Source organism: Barbus barbus, assembly GCF_936440315.1.
Source record: "Barbus barbus genome assembly, chromosome: 11".
Taxonomy (NCBI): Eukaryota; Metazoa; Chordata; class Actinopteri; order Cypriniformes; family Cyprinidae; genus Barbus; species Barbus barbus.
In genome coordinates this window covers 26,869,113-26,892,533 of record NC_136739.1, presented here as the reverse complement: position 1 = coordinate 26,892,533, position 23,421 = coordinate 26,869,113, and the positions used below count along the sequence as shown (strand labels likewise).

The 23,421-nt window shown below is 40.4% G+C and overlaps 1 protein-coding gene across 1 annotated transcript in view; it reads left to right on the top strand.

Moving 5' to 3' along the window:
• Positions 1–23,421, top strand: part of LOC306877052 (titin-like) — a 148,070-nt gene that overhangs the window by 47,947 nt on the left and 76,702 nt on the right. Inside the window, exons 68-108 of the mRNA XM_079428575.1 lie at positions 56–100; positions 444–2,237; positions 2,695–2,745; positions 2,898–3,296; positions 3,440–3,709; positions 3,832–4,107; positions 4,205–4,344; positions 5,087–5,213; positions 5,319–5,585; positions 5,821–6,087; positions 6,351–6,617; positions 6,739–6,878; positions 7,008–7,134; positions 7,571–7,713; positions 8,464–8,587; positions 12,697–12,963; positions 13,056–13,153; positions 14,936–15,104; positions 15,182–15,448; positions 15,743–16,009; positions 16,135–16,413; positions 16,500–16,908; positions 16,990–17,114; positions 17,200–17,466; positions 17,545–17,814; positions 17,888–18,187; positions 18,299–18,601; positions 18,687–18,874; positions 18,981–19,095; positions 19,183–19,467; positions 19,553–19,704; positions 19,792–19,939; positions 20,030–20,207; positions 20,306–20,427; positions 20,523–20,810; positions 20,906–21,202; positions 21,293–21,479; positions 21,569–21,684; positions 21,769–22,068; positions 22,864–23,163; positions 23,280–23,385. Of these exons, the coding sequence (XP_079284701.1) occupies positions 56–100; positions 444–2,237; positions 2,695–2,745; positions 2,898–3,296; positions 3,440–3,709; positions 3,832–4,107; positions 4,205–4,344; positions 5,087–5,213; positions 5,319–5,585; positions 5,821–6,087; positions 6,351–6,617; positions 6,739–6,878; positions 7,008–7,134; positions 7,571–7,713; positions 8,464–8,587; positions 12,697–12,963; positions 13,056–13,153; positions 14,936–15,104; positions 15,182–15,448; positions 15,743–16,009; positions 16,135–16,413; positions 16,500–16,908; positions 16,990–17,114; positions 17,200–17,466; positions 17,545–17,814; positions 17,888–18,187; positions 18,299–18,601; positions 18,687–18,874; positions 18,981–19,095; positions 19,183–19,467; positions 19,553–19,704; positions 19,792–19,939; positions 20,030–20,207; positions 20,306–20,427; positions 20,523–20,810; positions 20,906–21,202; positions 21,293–21,479; positions 21,569–21,684; positions 21,769–22,068; positions 22,864–23,163; positions 23,280–23,385 (10,240 nt within the window). The remainder of the gene's footprint in view (positions 1–55; positions 101–443; positions 2,238–2,694; positions 2,746–2,897; positions 3,297–3,439; positions 3,710–3,831; positions 4,108–4,204; positions 4,345–5,086; positions 5,214–5,318; positions 5,586–5,820; positions 6,088–6,350; positions 6,618–6,738; positions 6,879–7,007; positions 7,135–7,570; positions 7,714–8,463; positions 8,588–12,696; positions 12,964–13,055; positions 13,154–14,935; positions 15,105–15,181; positions 15,449–15,742; positions 16,010–16,134; positions 16,414–16,499; positions 16,909–16,989; positions 17,115–17,199; positions 17,467–17,544; positions 17,815–17,887; positions 18,188–18,298; positions 18,602–18,686; positions 18,875–18,980; positions 19,096–19,182; positions 19,468–19,552; positions 19,705–19,791; positions 19,940–20,029; positions 20,208–20,305; positions 20,428–20,522; positions 20,811–20,905; positions 21,203–21,292; positions 21,480–21,568; positions 21,685–21,768; positions 22,069–22,863; positions 23,164–23,279; positions 23,386–23,421) is intronic.

Genomic DNA, 23,421 nt, shown 5'->3' with positions numbered 1-23,421 from the left:
CCATCTAACACGTGTGTATTGGTACCTGTTTAATCTGAAATGATCTCTGAAACAGATGCAGAAAAGGGCCCTGTTACAGCTCCTGGACCTGCTGGCAAAGGTATGTTAATGTGCGAGTTACATGCCACAAATGAACCTTCAAATGTTTGATTATGAAACATATTAAAATCAGTTATTCAGGCAACACATTTCACATGTCTGCTTGTTGTTCTGTTTGTTTTGTCTCATTTTTGTTTGCTTATTGTCTTGTTTTATTGTTCTTTTTTCTTTCTTTATTATTATTACATTTCTGTTCACTACTATCAGGGTTGAGGTTTATTTCATTTTAATTCCAACACAGATAACTTAGCTTCAACCCTGTTGTGTGATATTTGTACAGGTGTCTTATGTCATGCTGATTGTACTGTCTATGTTATGTGATATTGTGACCTTTATCACCTCAGAAACAACTAGCACCACACAAGCACTTCTTAAACAAAAGAGTAAAATTCACGTCAAGGAAGAGAAAAAGCTGGACATGCCAACCGTCAAGAAAGTAACCAGACGATCAAAAGAACATCAGGAAGGTCATGAAGTTATATCACTTAAGAAAGTTGGCAAGATTCTGTGTGAAGAACCACCAACAGAACAGGGATCACTTCTCCGAAAATTTGAGAAAACTGAAATAGGTGGAGAGGAGATGGTGTATTCAAAGGCTGTTACTGAAATGAAACTCACCAGCAGCTATGACGTCACAGAAGATACTTGTTCATATGAAACTGCTACAAAAACAGAGAAAATATCTAAAGGGGAGGAAAAGAAGACAGAACAATACAAGGATGTGAAGGAGAAGAAAGGGATTGCTCCTGAAATTGGTGGAAGAGAAGTAAAAAATAAGGGTAAACAAGGAAGTAAAATTCTAATGGAAGATGAACCTAAGATACCTCTGAAAAAGGCAACTAAGTCAATATCAACTGAGAAAGAACAGGAAAATGTCAAATTAAAACCTGTTGAGAAATTAGACAAGGATATTGTAGATCCCCAGAAAGACAGCAACATAAACCGGAGCAAAGATAGTATTGGTGTCCAAAAACATGAAAGGCTTATAATGGAGGAGCTTGTTTCAAAGAAAGAAATAGATGCGACACCTACAGATAAAAACACTAAAGAACCCATACTTCCAAAACGTGTTGTGGCTAAAGATGAACTCTCTAAAGAACCTGAGAAATTTCCAAAGAAAGCAAAGAGAATTCTACCACATGATGAGAAGCCAGAAAATGTTACTCTGAAAACATTTTCCAAAGAATCTCATGCTGATGTAGCTGCTGACATGGTTCCTCAAGAGCAAACTGAGAAAAAGCCTGTAGACATTAAGAATCCAGAGAGACCGGAATCAACACATATCCTGAAGGAGCCTCACATCCAGGTAAAAGAACCAGGAAAGAGTGTATATGAAGAGGCTGAAAAGATAAAAAAGCTAGAGTCACCCCATGAGTATCAGCCCATGAAGAGTACTACTTCTCCAGAGAAGACACAGGAAGGTTCCAAAGAAGAGGGGAAGGGAATAACTAAAAAACACAGAATTATTCCAAGGGATGAAATGAGAAAAGAAGAGGTATCGTTGAAACCTGTAGAAGGAAAAATAATTGCAGAGAAAACTCCTTCACCAAAGGTAGATAAACCTAGTCCTCAAGTCACTCCACTGATTAAAAAGAGTTCAAAAGAGGAAGATAAACCAGCAATGGCAAAACAAATTGGTCTTTCACCAAAGGAAATGGAGAGAGAAGAGGAAATCTCATTGAAGCCTATAGAACCTGCAGAGCTAAAAAAGACTCCTTCACCAAAAGTGGACATACAAAAAGGTAAACCCACTGAATCCATTCCAATGGAAAGAAAGTCTAGTGCAAAATCACCAAAGAAGATTTCACCAAAAGATTCACTTGAGTCTGTAATTCTGAAGAAGGTCTCAAAGACAGTCTCCCCCAAAGAGGAAAAGATTACTCAGGAACCTCCCTTAAAAACGACTGAAGACAAACTGCCAATGGTAAAGGAGTTGTCTCCTAGTGTTTTGCATCTACAAAAGATTCCTACACAGCAAGAGGAGGTAGTATATGAGCAAGAGCAGGAGGTGGTGGATGGTGAAGAAGAAGAAACTTGGGTATGGGAACTTGCTCCTAGGGAAAGTTATGGATCCGAAACCTTTGATGATACCTTGGAGGATGGAGCTGTTGAAACCCCAGGAATGGGTGACAAGAAAGGTGAGATGGTGGCATCTAAAGCTCACCGCTGGTATCTTGTGACTCCCTACAATCTTTCTAAATAATATCAACTCAACTCACCAGCCGTTATTACCCCTTAACAAGTGTCTTCATCAAGTGTTTAGTTGTCTTTGATGTTGTGTGTCCTTCATTTGATTTATTAATTCTTTCATTCTTGGTTCATCAAAACCTCTTGATAAAATGTTGTTTGTCAGTGAAGTCCTGATCTATCATGTAACTGTTTGTCAATCTCATTTTCATTCCTTCGTCTTTATTTGTCATTTTTGTTGTGGGTGTCATTTGTCCTGGGCTGTTTTTCAAATTGTTTTATTGTCTGTCATTAAAATGCTCACATATATTATATCCTGTGTATATAATTTATTAACCAATCATTTCAGATCCTTTGCAGTTTTACCATTTCAAGCCTTGCTTAATAGTATAACAATATTTCAAACAGATGGAAAACCAAAGGAGGAGCCAGCTCCAGGCAGAGGCAGAGGACTAAGACGTACGTTCGTAATATACAGTACATGTGTAATATGCATTTATAATGCTACAGTGCATATGTGAATTTTAAAGTTACAAACAAATGATTTAAAATGGTGAAACTTTTGTGTGATCAGAAATGTAACTTTTTTTTTTTTTTTTTTTTTATTGTAGCAAGACAAACTCCATCTCCTGGTGATGCTGGAAGGGGTAGAGGGCTGAAACCTGGTGGTGGAGGTGACAAACCTCCAGGAGAATCACCATTTGGTTTCCAGCTCAAAGCTGTCCCCTTGAAGTTTGTGAAGGAGCTCCAAGACATTGTATTACAGGAGGCTGAGTCCATTGGCTCCTCTGCTGTATTTGAGTGCCAGATCTCTCCATCTACTGCTATCACCACCTGGATGAAAGATGGAAGCAATCTAAGGGAGAGTCCAAAGCACAAATTCACATCTGATGGCAAAGACCGCAAACTGCAAATCATTGATGTACAGCTTTCAGACACTGGAGAGTACACATGTGTTGCAAAGCTTGGCAACAAGGAGAAGACCTCAACAGCAAAACTTGTTGTAGAAGGTATTCATGACTGCTATTCTGAAAGAATCTTTTCTATTCATAAAAAATGAATATGGCGTTGCCTTTAAAGACCACTAATATTATTGTTGGTACTAATAATGTATGATTGTTACAAGTGGCATTTATTCTATCGTTTCATACAGAATTACCTGTGAAATTCACAAAGAATCTGGAAGAAGAGACATCTGTGATTAAGGGCCAGCCAATGTATTTGAACTGTGAGTTGAGCAAGGACAGAGATGTGGTCTGGAAGAAGAACGGACAAGAGATAAAGGAAATTCCTGGCAAAATTCAAATAAATATTATTGGGCTACAGCGTGCCATCACAATCCAGGATTCGAAAGATGATGATGCTGGTGTTTACACATGCGAGTGTGAAAACATCAAAACTCAAACTAATGTCAAGGTTATTGGTATGTATTTGATCTTTTTAACCTTCACAGCTTCCTATATTTGATATTTGATAGATGTTTCTATGTCTTCTTTGGTGAATTTAGAGCCGTTGTGTGAATTTACCCATGTACATATTCAACAGAAATTGTTAGAGACTGGTTAGTGAAACCTTTGCGGGACCAGCATGTGAAACCCAAGGCAGCTGCTACATTCAAAGGCGAGCTCTTCAAGGACACCCCTAACTGGAAGTGGTACAAAGGTAACGATGAAATCCCAAATGAGCCTACAGATAAGACTGAGGTGAAGAAAGAGGGTAAAGATATCACTCTTACAATTAAAAATGCCCAGCCTGATGACGTCGCTGAGTACGCCGTGGAGGTTGAAGGCCGCAGATATGCAGCAAAACTAACACTTGGAGGTTTGTTTAAAAACAGCATCGCCACCTGAGGACTGTTGATTTATGCTTATATGACCATCTGAAAATGTTGTGTATAAACCTTTTAATCTCTATTCAGAGCGTGAAGCTGAGATCTTGAAGCCTCTTGCTAGTGTGGAGGTGGTTGAGAAAACAGAGGCCAACTTTGATACTGAAATTTCAGAGGATGATGTGCCTGGAGAATGGAAACTTGGAGGACAGGTTCTGACAAGATCACCGGTAAGACCCTATTCAACCACTCTACCCATTTGTTTTCACACCTGGCCCGTTGTTTCGGAACCTGGCACGTTTCCCCCCTTAGCTCGGTTCGTTTGGGCATATGTGAACACGGCAATCGCGCTCGGATCCGCACCAAAACAATCGGTCGGTCTCGGCTTGATTGAAAACGAACTCTGGAGCGGTTCGGTTGTAGTGAGAAAGCAATCCGATCCAACGGACCAACGAACCAGTTTATATCACACTGTATAATGGGTAATTACGTTAGTTCCGTGAAAAGCAGTGGCTGTGCACGTCTTCGCCATTCAAAATCAAAGCATGCCTTTTCATTTTATAATGCCGTCTTAATGCTTTTCTTATAGGTGCATTTTAACAATGTTTTGCCAACGAATCCTGGACTCCTGCTCAAAATGATAAATTAATAAAGTTTACAGTTTACCCCCATGTGACTTGTATTAACAATTTTGGTCCGTTTAGAAACTTTGCCGTGTGAAAGTGAACCGCACCAAGAATAAAAAGCAACATCGTAATAATTTTAATCCCCGTCTGTTTTATGATACAAACATTATTTATTATCACACACACACAAAACACAATGTGGATCACAATTAGAATAACATAAGTATGTACACCAAAAACATCTAGAAATACAATTTTCTACTGAACAGTATTAATATCGCTATGTAATATATTTATAGCATATCGTTCAAAAAAAATTCTGATTCATAATTTTCTTCTATTTTAGACATGTGACATCAGATCTGAGGGAACAAAACGATTCCTTACTATCAAAAATGTTCAGTTTGATCAAGCTGGTGAAGTTACATACCAAGCTCTGAATGTTGTGACAAGTGCTATGCTCACAGTAAAAGGTAAGAGAAGAAGGAATGTCTTTTTAAAAGCATAAGAAAATGTCAATTCAAATCCACAAATGCAGATGAGTGACGATATGGACAATGTTCATTCATGCCTAACAGAATTGGAAATGGAGTTCACAGTCCCTTTGAAGGACGTTACTGTGCATGAAAAGAAACAGGCAAAGTTTGAGTGCTCCATCAATAAGGATGTGCCTAAAGTGATTTGGTTTAAGGGTTCTGATATTGTTACACAAGGAAATAAGTATGAAATCATTGATGACGGAAAGAAACACATACTCATTATAAATAACTGTGACTTTGAGGATGAGGGTGCATACAGTATTGAGGTCTTGGACAGATCATCAAAAGCAAAACTGATGGTAGAGGGTAAATCGGTTATTATCTTGGTTAGTGAAGTGTTGGTCAAAATACTCTCTGACAAAATTTAACAAGGGTGTTTATTAATGAGTAGTCTAACAAATAGCAAATAGAAAACAACAAAGCTGCTAATAAATTCACTTTTTCTAATAAATTCACTAATAAATTCACTGGTTTTCAAGTTTGTAGTATATTCATTTATTGCGCCCATAGTCATTTGTTATCCACTGAACAAATGTCATAGGTATGAGGCTGAACTTCACCTCAACATTAAAGGACCTAACTGTGAAGGAAGGTAAAACAGCTTTATTTGAGCTTGAACTCTCTCATGAGAATGTTGCCGTGACATGGTACAAAAATGAAATAAAAGTGCACCCGAGCAGAACCGTGTTCACCAGTGTGCTGGGAAGGAAACATACACTAGAAATGAAGGAAGTATCACTAGATGATACTTGCCTGATAAAAGCAGAGGCTAAAGGAATATCCACAATGGCTAAGCTGCTCGTAATAGGTAATTTTACCTTTATTTCACTGTTACATTTATTTGATCAGCTGCACCAATTCTTGTTTCCCCCCCTCATTGTCTCATTTTTTCATTACAACAAAACATTTTGTGCAGATTACTACTCATATTTTAGATTCTGAATATCATTTAGTCTACTTACACAAAAAATTGAACCCAGATGGCAATTTTCACAGAAGTTTGTATTACATACAGGGCTTTTTTGTGGTAAATAATGTTAAAAAATGTCATGCACTCCTCTATATCAACAGAGGGAGAAGCTTACTTCACTACCAAGTTACAGGACTACACTGCAGTTGAAAAGGATGAGGTTACCCTAATATGTGAATTGAGCAAATCAGGTGCTCAGGTGAAATGGTTGAAAGACGGCAAGGAAATCACTCCCTCTAAGAGCGTACTCATCAAGGCTGATGGAAAGAAACGTATCCTGACAGTGAAGAAGGCAGAGAAGGCCGATATTGGTGAATATGTGTGCGACTGCGGCTCTGATAAAACAGCAGCCAAGCTTAACATTGAAGGTATGTATTTGTAATGTATTTTATGTTTGTTTTATTAATCCATATATAAATTAATAGATTGAAATTGATAAAATTATTATGAACTCCTATAACTTTGCCTCTCCTCTCCTGTTCTTTGCAGAACGTGATATTAAGATTGTCCGTCCACTGTACAGTGTGGAGGTCACAGAGACAGAGACTGCTCGCTTTGAGACAGAAATCTCTGAGGAGGATGTTCATGGTCACTGGAAACTCAAAGGAGATGCCCTGCACCAGTCTGCCGTAAGGGTTTCCTGAAATTCATGTTTTCTCACGCACACACACACACACACACACACACATATATCATGGTAATATTTATTAATAAATAAATACAGTATAACCCCAAATTAATGTGTTTGTTTCACTCAGGACTGTGAAATTAAGGAAGAAGGCACCAAGCACATGCTTATCCTTTACAATGTCCGCATGGATATGGCTGGTGCTGTGGACTTCAGTGCTGCTAACGCTAAATCAATTGCTCAGCTCAGAGTTAAAGGTGAGAATCCTTATAACTGAATAAAAAAATAAGCATTAAGAGCCATTATTATTTTATGTAATCAATTAGTCTTTCACATACTTCATAACTTAGGCTTGTGAAAGAGCATTTTTTTCAGAACAAAAATAACCTACTGAAAAACATTTGGGTGACAGTAACAGATAACTTGGGATTAGTCAACAGCCAATCAGGGCTCAAGACCATTTTAGAAGCTCCATACCTTATCAGGAGAGGGTGGGGGTAACTGGCAGAGCTGAAACATGCCTCCTAGTTTATCTGACCACAGGCAATGCATGGAATCTCAATATGCTAATGATATAGGATCCTGCCTGCCTTCAGACTGCAAATTGTGACCAAGTGATAGAGAACAATGACAAATTGCAGTAGTAGGACAGCCTCTTGTTATTAATAAGGATGTCCATTTCCTCTCCTAAAGCACGCACAATTGGTCTTCTGCGACCTCTGAGGGATGTCACTGTCACTGCTGGAGAGACTGCTACCTTTGACTGTGAGCTCTCATATGAAGATATTCCAGTTGAATGGTTCGTTGGTTCAACAAAGATGGAGCCAAGTGACAGGGTGAGATTCTTTGCATTATGTTTTGTTAGATTTAATTGTTAATTTAAGCATCATAAATTTAGTTTTGTTCTTGTCTGGATTTTCACTGATTTCATTGTGATTCACTATGATGCTGTACTTTTACAACAACAGACTATAGGTTAACTATACAGTACACACACATAGTATGTATATGTTGTTGTTTTAGGATGACAATTGCAAGTGAAAGTCTTTATATAAATATTTTCTGCAAATAAGGACTTCCAGCAGTACTTGCTCAAAGTTAAGATAACTTTGAGCAAGGTCGAGATAACGCTGGGTAATTCTGCCCTGCAGGCGCCCTTCTGGTTATTTTTAACTGCTTCAAGAGTGTTGTTGAAGTGGTGTTATAGTGAACTTCATAATCATTTAGCCATTTCATAAAATATATACTGTATCTCTTTAATTTGAATCTTTGATTCAAAGAAAATATGCTTCTTATGTAATTATTTATCATATATATATATATATATATATATATATATATATATACACACAGTATATATGTATATATTAGCAATGCATTTATTGTTTTTACACAGCTTTAATTAAACAGATAACTAAGAAAGAGTTAATTTTGTTTTATTATTTAAAGGCGCTTGCTCATTTTTGTTGATTTTGCCATTTACATTATTTTCATATTTTTACCCTATAAATTCTGAAAGCAAAGGAAAAATCAAGCATTTGATAAAACCACTCAAACTAAAAAACTACCCACACTGTTTTATACAGGTAGTCACCAGAGCAGAAGGAAGACTGCATTCTCTGACTCTAAGAGATGTCAAGATGACAGAGGCTGGGGAAGTGAAACTTACTGCAAAGGATTTTGTGACCCAGGCCAAACTTACTGTGAATGGTATGTTTTTTTTTTTATTTAATTTTTTTTATAAATAAACACCCCATTGTTATTGTGGTATCAATGACATAATATTTAATTTTTTATTAATGTTTTGAATTAGTTTTTATTTTAATATTTTTAATTTTAATTTTTAGTTTTAGTAATTTTGTGTATTCCCAGTTAGTTTTTAATTTGTCTATATAGTTTTTATTAATTATTGTTGTAGTTTTAATTATTTTATTGTTTTTTTTATATTTAATCTTGTTTATTATTATTATTATTATTATTTTATTTATTATTTATTATTTAACATTCATTTTATTTCAAGTGACAAAATGTGTTTTTATGATGGTAGTTTAAGTGTACTGTAATAACCATAGAACACCTGTTTCTCTTTCAAACAATCGCTCGGTATCGCACTATGGGAAACACCCCAGGCATGATAGACTATGGAAGCACCAATTACACAACGCCTGTCCGAAGGACAGACCAATCACAGCTATTGACAAGGCGCCCACCCCCTCCCTATATATACAGCTGTGATCCCCGAAAACGGCATTCTTGTTCTCTTCCCCGTGAAGACTTTCCTTCAGCACCTAGGCTGCGCTCCTTCAGTTCATAAACGTCCCGTCAAGGTTAACGTTGCCGAACGCAGTACAGTCAAAGAAAGAATTTGTTGTAGATTCTCTGCTTGTTACTGAGCTTCTTTCCCTCGCTAAAAGAAAATCTGTTGTGGATTCCCTGCTCGTTGCAGAGCCTCTTTGCTTTGCTGTTATTAGTGGTAGGTCACTAGCTAACGCGTTAAGGCGAGCTAATTAAGTTGATCTGACTTACCATGTCGGTGCCCAAGATTGCTGCGGAGAAAGGGAAGGTGGCCCCTTCGCGCTCATGTCCGGCAGCATGTGGATTCATGATCTCGGGCCGGGATTCGCATTCGATGTGCATCGCATGCATGGGTGTCAAGCATGCCCAGGTCACGCTAGTGGATGCAGAAAGTTGCACGCACTGTCGTGTAATGCCGGTGAGGATTCTAGAAAGAAGGCTTTGGATGGCTGCATCTTCCAAAGATGATCCGGTTCTCTCTGCTGTCCCTCCTTCGGCAAAGGTGGCCCATCCCTCTCCCCCGCGAGATCTTCCTTCGTGGGGGGATATTATGGATTCAGAGTCCCCTGAATTTACACCGCTGTTTGACTAGCAGCTGCTGGCGGAGGGCGATGGTTTCGAGGAAGACAAGGAGATGTTAGCTCGTCTCTTCCGAGATGAGCTGGATGATGAGGAGGATGATGCTATTTTATCTGCAGCCCAAGCATCCAGGCCCGTGAGCACGCAAAGCGGTGATGTGGCGTCGACAGTGTTGGATTGCCACTTAGTTGAGGTTTGTAAGCATGCAGCAGCTAAACTTGGCATTGCTTGGCCTGTAACTCCTGGGGATCCAGGAGTTAAAAGGGATATCTATGATATCTATGAAGGCTTCCTTCCCACCATCCCCAGCCGAAGCAACTGCTTCCCGCTTTGCCGGCATGCATCGCAGAGATGAAACGTTCGTGGGATAAACCCTTTTCTCGTCGCGTGCCCGTCAAGGGCTACTCGTCTCTCGATGTGAGTGAAATGGAGGGGCTTGGGCTCTCTAACCCTCCCACAGTTGAGTAGTCAGTGGCTCACCACCTGCATCCGAGCAGGCGGAGCACTCTCTCATAGGCCAACCCCTCCCTCCCAGGGAAAATGGAATGCTTCACCGCTTCCATGTACCAGAAAATGTATAAATCTTCGGCACTAGCGGTGAGGGCACTCAATGTCACCTCACTGTTGATGGCCTATCAAGCTGAATTACTGGAGGAGCTGGGTAAGCAGCTGGACACCAGTTACCGAACCCGGCGGTCTGGGAGGAGATCGGTAACATAACAGATCTCAATCTATGCACCTCACGTGGTGCGGTGCAAAGCTGCGGCCGTACAATGGCCCACGCCGTCGCGGGCGAGAGGTTGCTGTGGCTAAATCTCTCTGGATTTTCTCGACGCTCCGGTAGATTTGAGTGGGCTGTTCGGCCTGGCTGTTGTGGCGATGAGAAAGAGGTGCGACCTCCAGAAGAAGGAAGGAGAGGCGTTTGACTTCTGTCTGCCGCGTAAAAGGGTATCCCATCCTCCTGTTCCCCCCGGCCTGTTCCTCCGACGCAGAACAGGAGGTTTTTGAATGCGTCCAGAATTGCTAAACCTCATTCGCGGCAGCGGCTGCTAAGTCCAGGTCCGCTAACCCTTCCAACAAAAAGAAGAGGGATATCAAGGATGCAATCTCTGCATGGGAGGGTCCTCTCCCGAGTCCACCACGTTTATTCCCCCACCTGTGAAAAAGCACACACACGGTTCTGTGGATTGCTGACAGCAATTCCACAAGTTTGAGTGCTGGGAAGGCAGCCACCAAAAGAATGTGGTCTGACGAGTCCAAGCATACGTTCCCAAGTGTATTGATACAAAGCACTTCAGCCCCTGGGTTCACAACAAATAAAATATCCCCTGTCGCATCCAGGCTCAAGGCCGAGGGTGCAGGGAGACAAAAAATACAATAATGTCAAATAACCAAGAGATAAATCGGTCTCTGAACCATACAGATGCTGGCAGGGTTTGTCTCTGTCCACTAGATGGCGCCAGCACTCCATCTATGGAATCGGTTCAATAGAACCCTCTGGCTCTTCATCAGGAGACTTGGAGAGAGTGTACTGCGCATCCGTGGGTCCAGAGCGCTAGAGCTCTATCAACGCGCACGCTGAATGATCTTAAATGGCGGGTGTTTGAGGACTGGTGGACTAGTAAAGGAATTATTCCTTTTCAGTGCGCGGTGAGTGATGTTCTCTGCTTTTTGCAAAGCTTACTGAACAATGGGAGAGCGTTCTCTACAATTAAAGTTTACCTGGCTGCTATTTCCGCTTGTCATGTGGGATTCGAAGGAGTTTCAGTGGGTCGGCACCCTCTTATGCCGTTTTATGAAGTGGGTGAAGCGTTTGAGACCAGTGTTGAAGCGGCTGGTCTCGTCATGGGATTTATCCGTGGTCTTGAATGCTTTAACTCAGGCCCCTTTTGAACCTCTGGAGAGTGTTCATATTAAGCTCCTATCTTTGCTCCTATCTATCAGTTCATCAAGCATGTCTGAATTTTAGTCCGGATGACAGCAAGGTTACTCTGCTGCCAAACCCGGCTATCGTTACCAAAGTCAATGATTCTCCTTATAACTGCTCTGCTTTGGAGTTGTGTGGTTTTTACTCTCCTCCGTTTTCTTCAGAGGAGGAAAGGAAAGGAAATTGCACACTTTATGTCCGGTTTGAGGGTTGCACTATTATATAAACAGGACACAATCGTTCAGGAAGATTGATCAATTATTCGCATCATGGGCCATTCATTGTAAGGGTAAGCCAATGGTGAAGGCAATTGAACTAGCCTATACATCTCTGGGTCTTCATTGCCCGGAGGGCTTAAAGGCCCATTCTACACGAGGTATTTCTATCTCATGGACGTTGTTCAAAGGGGTGTCGGTGGGAGTTATTTGTGCGGTGGCAAGTTGGGCTTCCCCACATACATTTATCAGATTTTACCGCCTTGATGTCACAGCGCCTTCATTGGCTCATGCAGTTCTTAAAGTTTGCCCTTTGGATAATTGAAAGGTTATCTTTCTTTCTTTCGAGTCTGTTTGGTGGCTTCAGAGGGCATGCATTATGGGAGTTGGCTATTTCATTCCCATAGTGAGATACCGAGCGATTGTTTGAAAGAGAACGTTAGGTTACTTGCGTAACCCCGGTTCTCTGAGAACAGAGCGAGGTATCTCACTAAGCTTCCCTACTCGCATAACACGGGGGAAGAGCGTGCTTAGAATGACATTTTCAGTGATCACAGCTGTATATATAGGGAGGGGGTATGCTCCTTGTCAAGAGCTGTGATTGGTCCGTCCTTCGGACAGACATTGTGTAATTGATGCCTCCATAGTCTATCACGCCTGGGGCGTTTCCCATAGTGAGATACCTCGCTCTGTTCTCAGAGAACCGGGGTTACGCAAGTAACCTAACGATTCCTATTGAATAGAATATATAGGCATATATAGGGATTTCTTAGGGTTTCACATTACCACATTACATATCACAGAGCCACCAGTTGAGTTCACCAAGCCCTTGGAGGACCAGACTGTTGAGGAGGAAGCCACAGCCATTCTGGAGTGTGAACTGTCCAGGGAGAAGGCTGATGTGAAGTGGTTCAGAGACGGACAGGAAATCCGTAAAACCAAGAAGTATGAGATGGTGGCTGAGGGACGCATAAGGAGACTGATCATCAAGGACTGTAGCCTTGATGATTCCAAGACATATACCTGTGATGCAAAGGAGTTCAAGACATCTGCTTTCTTAAATGTTGAACGTAAGTTAAAAAACTTGAATAAGGCCAACTAAAGACATAAAATAACACAAATCATTTGTATAAAGCAAATGTATACAATTTTTTTTTTTCAGTTCCATTTGTTGAATTCACAAAGCCTCTTCATGATGTTGAGGTTAAGGAGAAGGAATGTGCTAAGTTTGAATGTGAAGTGTCCCGTGAAAGTGTCAAGGTATTTTTTTTTTTTTACAGTAATAGAGTCAAGATTTTTTACAGAGTCCAGAGGTCTGAGACTACTAGCGAAGCTGTGATGATTTACATTGTAACATAGTAAAACGTAATATGTAAGCAAATAGTTTAATTTAGCTAAAAGGGAATCATTTATGATTTTATAGGGAATTTGAACAGAATCACTGTTTTACAGCTGATCACTGAGGCGGCAGCGATTCATTGACCAAGCCATATAACATGAACTCTGCACTGGATATTAAAATCCAAAATATAGTGAAAACACTATTTAATAACACAGTAACAAGATCGGCAGATTAAGACATTAACTTGTGAGCACAAAACACAAGATCCCAAGCTGTGTTTTTCCCAGGTTCCCAAGCTGATTAGTTGGATGTTAGTAGTTGTTGAAGTGACGTCTTGGACGTTGACTACAGAAGCAGAGTTGGTCTGGTTGAAGTTTGAAGCGAGTGCAGTCGCTGAACTTTGCAGCAAACTTACATTAGAACATGAAACTCCACAGAAAGAAAATAAACTAAAATAAAAAGAATAAGAATAAAAGGATGTAAGCTGGGTTTTCTAGGTGGGTTTTCTTCTCATCGTGGTAGCAGCTGGCACGTGGGCCAGAGCACGCTCAAAGAGCAGCGTCAAAACGCGGTGGCAAAAGAGAAGAAGAGGAGAGAGAAGAGCGCTAAGAAGGCTAGAGTTTGATGGTGTCCTGAGTTTTTAAACTCTGCTTCTGGACACATCTCCTCTGGTGTCTTGACCAATTAGATAGGCTATTATCTTAACTAGGGGTGTTCCTTCCATCATAAATCAGCATGTTATCAGTCACATGGTCCGAATTTTACACACTCTTGCAAAGTATACTTTTGGATGTGATTTCTATAACCAGAATATTATACATTTGACAAAGAATTGATTGGAAGAAACATTTAAAACATGATTTTTCAAACTCATACATACCAAACACACATCTGAATCCTTCAGCTATTCAATAGTGATTAAAAAAAATTAAAAACTTTGATTAAAACATGATAATCTAATGTGTGGGTTACAAACATAATATAGGTTATTTATATGCAGAGAAATAACTCATAGGTCCTTTTAAGATGATTTTTAGTGCATATGAACAGATTGTCTCTAGTGTGCTGTTCTATGGAGAATAAGAGGCATGTTCTGTGACGACCAGAGAGAGGTTAAAAGGTCTTCTAAGGAATTCCAGTTTAAGTCTTTGTCTTGTATGGGGGAAGACCTGCCCAAGAGAGTCTGTAGCTCGTGATTTTCTATCACAGGTTTACATGTGACCATCAGTCTTGATTACTTGCCCCAAATTTGACAGTCTCCTTCCTGAATTGGAATTATCAATAAGTGTTCTTTTGTCTCAAGGTTGTAAGTTGTTCTGTGAAAGAGGCTTGCTGGTTAGTTTGCTTGCTTCAGACTAGTTGGCACTAGGATTTGGACAGATTTATGACGTTGTCCTGTTACAGCTTTGAGGCCCCTCTTTGTGGAATCTCAGCTTCTCATGTTTCGATGTTCTGATCGAATCTTAAATTTGTCTGATTCAGTCGCTGATACCCTACAACATTTTAAATTTAATGCAATTGTTTTAATTACAAATTATATTATTAGCATAGCAATGTTAGTGAAAACTGAGCTAAAATATTTGCATGATTTTCAGAATTTCATAGTATTTAAAATGTCTTTCTTTTACTTTAAAAACAGTATGCACACAAAATCTGACGAAAAAAGAGTGGATTGATTCATATAACTGTTTGTTGCAAAGGTTCGCTGGTTCAAAGATGGCGCTGAGATCAGAAAAGGCAAAAAGTACGAGATTATTGCCAAGGGATTACAGCGTATTCTCATCATTAGCAAGGCAGTATTTGATGATGAAGCAGAATATGAATGTGATGCAAGGACATCCAAATCCTCTGGACTGCTGACAGTTGTCGGTAAGTTTTGTTTCAGCCATTGTTCTAAAATCAAACTAAAAATGAAAACATTAATGATAATTCATTTTGCCTTGCAGAGGAGGAAGCTAGGTTCACAAAGAACCTGTCCAATGTTGAGGGCACAGAAACCGACAGCATTAAGATGATTTGTGAGGTCTCCAAACCCAGTGCGGAGGTTACATGGTACAAGGGTGACCAGGAGATCCCCGAGGGTGGTAGATATGAAAATGTTGCAGATGGGAGAAAGAGAATTCTCATCATACAGGACCTCCGTATGGATGATGCTGGCGAGTACCAGTGCAAACTGCCTACTTCGGAAACAAAAGGAACTCTAAAGATCAGTGGTAAGTTTTAAGCTTAGTTTCTTTCAAACTCGCTTTTCTATTAAAGTCCTACTAGCTAGGGTTCCCATGGTCATGTGAAACCTAGAAAAGCAAGAAATGTTAAAATTATGATTTCCTGGCCTGGAAAAATATATATTTTCTAGCTATTAAATATTTAGTTTGTTCTTTGTGAGTGCAATTTCTTTAAAATGGTTTTCAAAAGTCCATATCCAGTAATCTCAAATGACTTGAAAAGTCGGTTTATTTGTCAAAAGGCATCGATGTACCTAAAATTGACTTTCTTTATTGCTTTAGAATTGGCAGCTGAGTTCATTGCCAGGCCCCAAAACCAAGAGGCCGTTGAGGGTGAAAAGGCTGAGTTTGTTTGCTCAGTGTCTAAGGAAAATTATGAAGTCAAATGGTTCAAAGGAGACAAAGAAATTACAACTGATGATAAGTATGAAATTGTTGTTGATGGCAAGAGGAGGGCACTCATTGTCAAAAACTGTGAGCTAAAAGATGAGGGTGCATTCACTGCACACATTGGGTCTGTAAAGGCATCGGCAGACTTGTTGGTGATTGGTAAGTTTTTCTTTTTTTTTTGTAAATTGTTCTTTAATATGTTTCTGTAAAGGTCTGCAAATGTTTCATTTTGAATTGTCGTATTAAATTGGAGTAAAGACGGGTACCATTATTTGTCTCATTAGAAAAAATGAGGATAATCACTCCCATCAAGGATACCCAAGTAAAGGAAGGACAAGAGATTGTTCTTAACTGTGAGGTGAACTCAGAGGGAGCTAAAGCCAAATGGCTGAAGAACAATGAGACAATGTTTGAGAGCAGCAAGTTTGTCATGGTTCAGAGAGACAATGTGTTCTCTCTGAGAATAAAAGCTGCAGAAAAGTCAGATGAAGCCAGCTATACTATTACACTGACTAACCAACGCGGAGAGCAGGCCAAGTGCTCTGCTAACGTCAATGTACTAGGTGCGTTAGTTATTATATGTCTGTCTTTTATACCATGTGTATTTTGTTAGCAGTACATGTACAATGCTGATATTTTTGCATCTCAGAGGAAACCCTCAAGATCATTGAGCCACTAGAGGACTGTGAAATAGAGGAAAAGAAGACCATGACTTTCGCTTGCAAAGTGAACAGACCTAATGTTACAGTCCAGTGGATGAAGGCCGGTCAAGAGATCACTTTCAGCAAACGCATTCTGTATCGTGTGGACAAGGACAAGCACACTCTGACCATTAAGGACTGTGGCCTTGCAGACGAGGGTGAATATAGTGTAGTTGCTGGCACGGATAAGTCAACGGCAGAACTGATCATCAGTGAGGCACCCACTGACTTCACCGCTCAGCTCAGAGACCAAACCATCACTGAATTTGAGGATGCCGAGTTCACTTGCAAATTATCTAAGGAAAAAGCCCACGGTAAATGGTACAGGAATGGACGTGAAATCAGAGAAGGACCAAGGTGAGTTTTGAACCATGAAACAAAGTACTCTGTAATAATGTAAAAAATGTTTGCTAATAATCATGATCGCTTTTTTTTCAGATATCATATGGAAAAAGATGGAAAAGAATGCAAGCTTGTAATCAAAGAGTGCAGACCAGATGATGAATGTGAATATGCCTGTGGAGTAGAAGACAAAAGGACAAGGGCACGTCTTTTTGTTGAAGGTATTTTTTCCCAGCCTGTTCCTGTTATTTTTATAGCCTGATAATTTGATTTGCTAATGTCGTCTTTCTTCTCTTCCTTCAACAGAGATTCCAGTGGAAATTGTCAGGCCACCCACAGATGTATTTGAGCCTCCAGGATCAGATATTGTGTTTGAGGCTGAACTAAATAAGGACAGAGTTGAGGTCAAATGGATGAGGAACAACATGATCATTGTCCAGGGTGACAAATATCAGATGATCAGTGAGGGCAAAGTTCATAGATTGCAGGTCTGTGAGATCAGGCCCCGTGATCAGGGAGAGTACAGAATTGTTGCCAAGGAGAAGGATGCCAGAGCCAAGCTTGAGCTTGCAGGTATGATACAGTGTTACTGCAGATTTGGTTTTCATATAAAGCAATACTTTTGTTAATGTCTTATACCTTTCTTTACAGCTATTCCAAAGATCAAGACTACAGATCAGAACCTTGTAACAGATGCTGGAAAGCCTTTTGTCATGACGGTACCCTATGATGCTTATCCTCGTGCTGAGGCAGAATGGTTTTACAATGACATCAGCCTACCTGGGCAAAACATTGACACATCCAATGAAAGGACAGAGTACAGGCTGAAGGACCCTAAGAAGTCAGACCAGGGTCGTTACAAGATTGTCATCAAGAACAAACATGGAACAGGAGAGGCTTTCATTAATCTTGATGTCATTGGTAAGTAGGAAATCAAACTAGATGATTTACAGACAATTTAACTGTTCTAGATGTCTAATAAGTGTTGTTGTAGATGTTCCGGGACCTGTGAAGAACTTGCATGTTGTTGACACTGCCGATGGTGAGGTCAGCCTTGCTTGGGAAGAACCTGAAAGTGATGGTGGAAGCAAGATCTTGGCTTATGTGGTTGAGAGACGAGATGTTAAACGCAAGACCTGGACAATGGCCACAGACCGTGCCGACATTCCAGAGTACTGTGTTGGTGGATTGCAGAAAGACAACATGTATTTCTTCCGTGTATGTGCTCGCAATAGAGTAGGAAATGGAGAACCGGTTACAACTGATGAGGCTGTTCAAGCCAAAAACAAATTTGGTGAGCTATGCTTCAGTTTATTGCTTAATTTTCTGGTAAGAGTTGAAAATGTAACAACTAATTTTATATTGTCTTACAAATATTTTAAAATTATTCTTCTGCTTCTAACAGATGTGCCTGATGCACCTCAGAAGGTTATGGTTGGAGTTGTCAATAGGTTTGGTGCCACAATGTCCTGGGAACCACCACTTTTTGATGGAGGATCTGAGATCACATCTTATATCATTGAACTACGTGACAGAACCTCTGTGAAATGGGTGCCTGCTATGGTGGTCAAAGCTGAGGATCGCACAGCTACACTAAATGATGTTGTTGAAAACAAGGAGTACATCTTTAGGGTCAGAGCTGAGAACAAAGCTGGAATTGGCCAGCCAAGCGCTGCCACAGATCCAGTGAAGATCATGGATCCCATTGGTTAGTAGGGTTTATATTTTGTGCGCTATATCTTGAGTTGTTGCAAAAGTCAGTGTCAAACATTCAATTTTGTCTCCTATTTCAGAGAGGCCAAGTCCACCTCTGAACTTCAACTACACAAATCAGACCAAAGACTCAGTTCAGCTGTCATGGGAAACGCCCATCAGCAATGGAGGCAGTATGATTACAGGCTACATCATAGAGAAGTGTGAGGACGGTTCAGATAAGTGGCTGAGATGTAACGCTAGGCTTTGCCCTGACCTTTACTACAGGGTATGTCATATTGTTTAATTCTTTGTTTTGGATTTAACAAAATGTATCATCATATGAAAATATTCTTTTGTTTTCTAATGTGTTTATTTATGTATCCTACATTAAGGTTTCTGGACTGAAGTTTGGTCAGAAGTATCACTACAGAGTATGTGCAGAAAATGCTGCTGGTGTTTCTGATCCAGCTGATGCAATTGGGCCACTTTTGACTGACGATCCTCATGGTAAGCCATTTTAAATTTCCCTTAAAGATAGGTAAAAATATACACGCAAATAATTTTAAATGTGTAAATTTCCTTTTCCACCTTTAGTGGGTCCCACCTTGGACCTCAGTGGGTTCAAGAATGGTCTGGAGGTCATTGTTCCCAATGCTCTTGTCATCCGAGTTCCCATTACGGGATATCCTGTGCCCAAACCCAAGTGGACATTTGTTGACAAAGAGCTCACTGCAGGTGACCGTGTTTCCATGGTTACAAAGCCTGCATACACCGAACTGGTTGTTGCTCCAAGTGTGCGTCCAGACAAAGGAACATACACATTACAATTGGAGAATGATGTGACATCTGTCTCTGGAGAGATCGAAGTCAATGTTATTGGTAGGCAAATTTTCACTATATTCTCCTACTATGTTGTTGTTTTTGCACTGCAATTAATGTACAATCCCATTTTTGGATCTTTCAGCATGTCCAAGTGCACCCAAAGACTTCAAAGTTGCAGAGGTGACCAGACATCATGTGCATCTAATGTGGGAAGCACCAGATCATGATGGAGGCAGCCCTGTTAGTGGGTACAATATTGAGAAAAGAGAGGTTTCCCGCAAGACCTGGGTCAAGGTGAGCTGTTTTTAACAGTTATTTGTTTACAGTAAATGTACATTGTACATATTGAAACATTTAGGTTCCAACACATCTTCTCTTCAGGTGATGTCAGGCGTACAGGACCTCGAGTACACTGTAACAGATGTCATTGAGGGCAAGGAGTACCTGTTCAGTGTTATTGCTTGCAACAAATGTGGACCAGGAGAGCCAGCATACATTGATGAACCCGTGAATGTGTCCTCCCCAGCCAGTAAGTCTTAAAAAGTGTTAAATTCTTTTAGTTTGAGGGGTATGAATTAAAGAACAGTTTGACAGTAAATTAAACTTCTTTGAAATGCAGCTGTGCCTGACCCTCCCGAGAACCTGAAATGGAGAGACAAATCAGCAAAGAGCATCTTCCTGCTCTGGGAACCTCCCAGATATGATGGTGGTGCTGCTGTCAAGGGCTACATTGTTGATAAATGCCAGCGTGGCACTGACAAATGGGAAGCCTGTGGAGATCCCATACCTGAGCTTAAGTGAGTGGTGATTCTTCAAGAACATCCCTGTAATGGAACATAGTGTGTTTAATAATTATTCAGATATATCTTTAATCGTATCATTATACGTATACCAGGTTCCAGGTGACTGGTCTTACTGAAGGTCAGTGGTATGCCTACCGTGTAAGAGCAGTGAACAGACTTGGAGCCAGCCGACCATGCAAGGCTACAGATGAGATCCTGGCTGTGGATCCTAAAGGTTAGTGATCTAGGTCCACCAATATAATAGTTAAATAATAGTTAGATTCTAATAATAGTAATTCACTATATATTAACATTTTTATTATATTACAGAGCCACCAGAAATCCAGCTGGATGTAAAGCTTCTAGCAGGCTTAACGGCTAGGGCTGGCACTAAGATTGACCTGCCTGCTGATGTGCTTGGCAAGCCAGAGCCAAGAGTAAAATGGACAAAGGCTGACCTTGTCCTGAAGCCAGATGATAGGATTACCATCGATACAAAACCTAGCCATTCAACACTTTCCATTGGAAACACAACCAGATCTGACACAGCCACCTATATCATTGAGGCAGTCAACACTAGTGGCCGTGCTACTGCAACTGTTGATGTCAACATTCTTGGTATGGTGTTTTCTGTTATTTCAGCATAATCAAATTAAATAAATCAGTGGTGATTATAAATATAATGTTAATCTCTTGTCATTGTTGAAAAACAGACAAACCTGGCCCTCCGGCTGCTTTTGATATCTCTGAAATCACCAATGAATCCTGCTGTTTGGCCTGGAATGCCCCCAGAGATGATGGTGGCTCACCAGTAACCAATTACATTGTGGAGATGAGACCCACAGATAAAGAAGAGTGGAAGAAACTGTCTGCTACAATCAAACAAACTGCTTTCAAAGCCTCCAAACTCATTCCCATGAAGGAGTATGTCTTTAGAGTATCTGCTGAGAATCAGTATGGCATTGGGACACCTGCAGAGCATGTGCCTATTGTTGCAAAGTATTCATTTGGTAAGCATACAGCTCACTATATAATACATGTATGTATGTATGTATGTATGTATTCAATTTCAAAATTAATTATCTTTCTCTGTCACTCAGATACTCCTGGGGAACCAACCAGGGTTCAGCCTTCTGATATCACAAAGGATGCTGTAACTCTGACTTGGTATGAGCCTGATGAAGACGGTGGAAGCCCCATCACTGGTTACTGGGTTGAGAGGTTTGATCCGGAGACTGACAAATGGATCAGGTGTAACAAGCTGCCAGTTAAGGACACATTGTACAGGTAGGATAATCCTTTTCATTGTGTCTGAATTTAAATGGTGATGGAAGTTCAAAACTCTAGAAAGTCTCAAATTAATGTCACCTTTTCAGGGTGAAAGGTTTGCCAACAAAGAAGAAGTACAGGTTCCGAGTTTTGGCTGAGAATCTCGCAGGACCAGGAAAGCCAAGTGCAGAGACTGACCCAGTTTTGATTAAAGACCCAATTGGTATGTTATGGTTTTATTTTTCAATGTTAAGGCAATTAAGTAATTACAATTTGAAGTCATAAATCTCAATTGTTGTTATTTTAGATCCTCCTTGGGCTCCTGGGAAACCATTCATCAAAGACATTGCCAAGACTTCAGCAGACCTGCAGTGGACCAGACCTGAGCATGATGGCGGCGCTAAGATTGAGTCTTACATAATTGAGCTTCAAAAGAGCGGAACTGAGGAATGGGTTCGTGTAGCTGAGGATGTGCCAACAACAGAGCATTTATTGAAGGGTCTGATGGAGAAGCAGGAGTATTCTTTCAGAGTCAAGGCTGTCAATGTTGCTGGAGAGAGTGAACCCAGTGACCCAAGTGAACCTGTTGTCTGCAAAGAGAGACTCTGTGAGTGTTTACAGAATATTCAATAAGCGATTTGTTTAATAATTATGGTCATTACAGGCAAATATTATATAAATAAATTATATAAATAAATATATATATTGTGACGGGGTGGAAGAATCACACGACAAGGAGAGCACAAAATAAATACCCCGGAGGGTGGATTTATTCACAAATAAGGGTGGTAAGGTGCAGAGTGGGTCGCTGAGGTGGGTACGTGCTCTCCGTGAGGGTTTCCTGTGAGTGGTGATTCCGTGCGGTGCTCGTGGCGGTGCTGATCGGTCACACACTGGCTTCTGGAAATCAAGAGGAGCCGGTACGTTAGTTCTCAGCATAAGGGAGTTCAGACTCACTTCCAGCCAGCCTCGCACGGCTTATCTGGCCGCAAGCAAACAGGTTTCAGCTGTGGCCGATCAGCCCGTGATGAGCGGGTGCAGGTGTTTCTCGTCCGTCTCCAGGGCAACACTGATGAGGGTTCGGGACGCTCGCCACAATATATATATATATATATATATATATATATATATATATATATATATATATATATATATATATATATACGGTATATATATCAAGATCATATTATCAAGAATGTATCTAGATATCAGTATCTAGATGTCAAAAAGCAAGACATATAATTGTATTTATACAAGTTGAAGCATGCAATTTTTTTTATAATGGTTTAAACAGAAAATTATCATAATATCAAACCACAATTTTTAACACATTCTCTGATTTTTATAGTCAACCTGCAATGAACTGTAAACAATATTATTTTTGTTATTCACATTCCAACAGATCCTCCAAATGCCCCACGCTGGCTTGAGGTGGTTAACATTACTAAAATCAACTGTGACCTGAAATGGACTGAACCAGATAGTGATGGTGGCTCTCCAGTTACCAACTATGTTGTTGAGAAGAGAGACGTCAGACGCAGAGCCTGGCAGGCTGTGGATACCACAGTGAAGGATACCAAGTATACTGTCACTCCACTGAATGAAGGCTCTCTTTATGTGTTCCGTGTTGCTGCTGAGAATGCAGCTGGTATAAGCGAGTTCTGTGAACTAGAGGACTCTGTTTTGGCCAAGGATACTTTCAGTAAGTTGAACAACATCTGTTTCTTTAGCTATGTAATATATGTATGAGTGTGTGTGTGTGTGTGAGAGAGAGAAAGAGAGAGAGTTTTCATTAAAATAATTGTTTGTCCTTTCTAGCAACCCCTGGACCACCCTATGCTTTGACTGTTGTTGAGGTGTCAAAGAGACATGTTGACCTGAAATGGGAGCCACCCAGCAGTGATGGTGGAAGACCCATAACCAAGTATGAACATTTTTATGTATAAAACAGTTGTTGTGT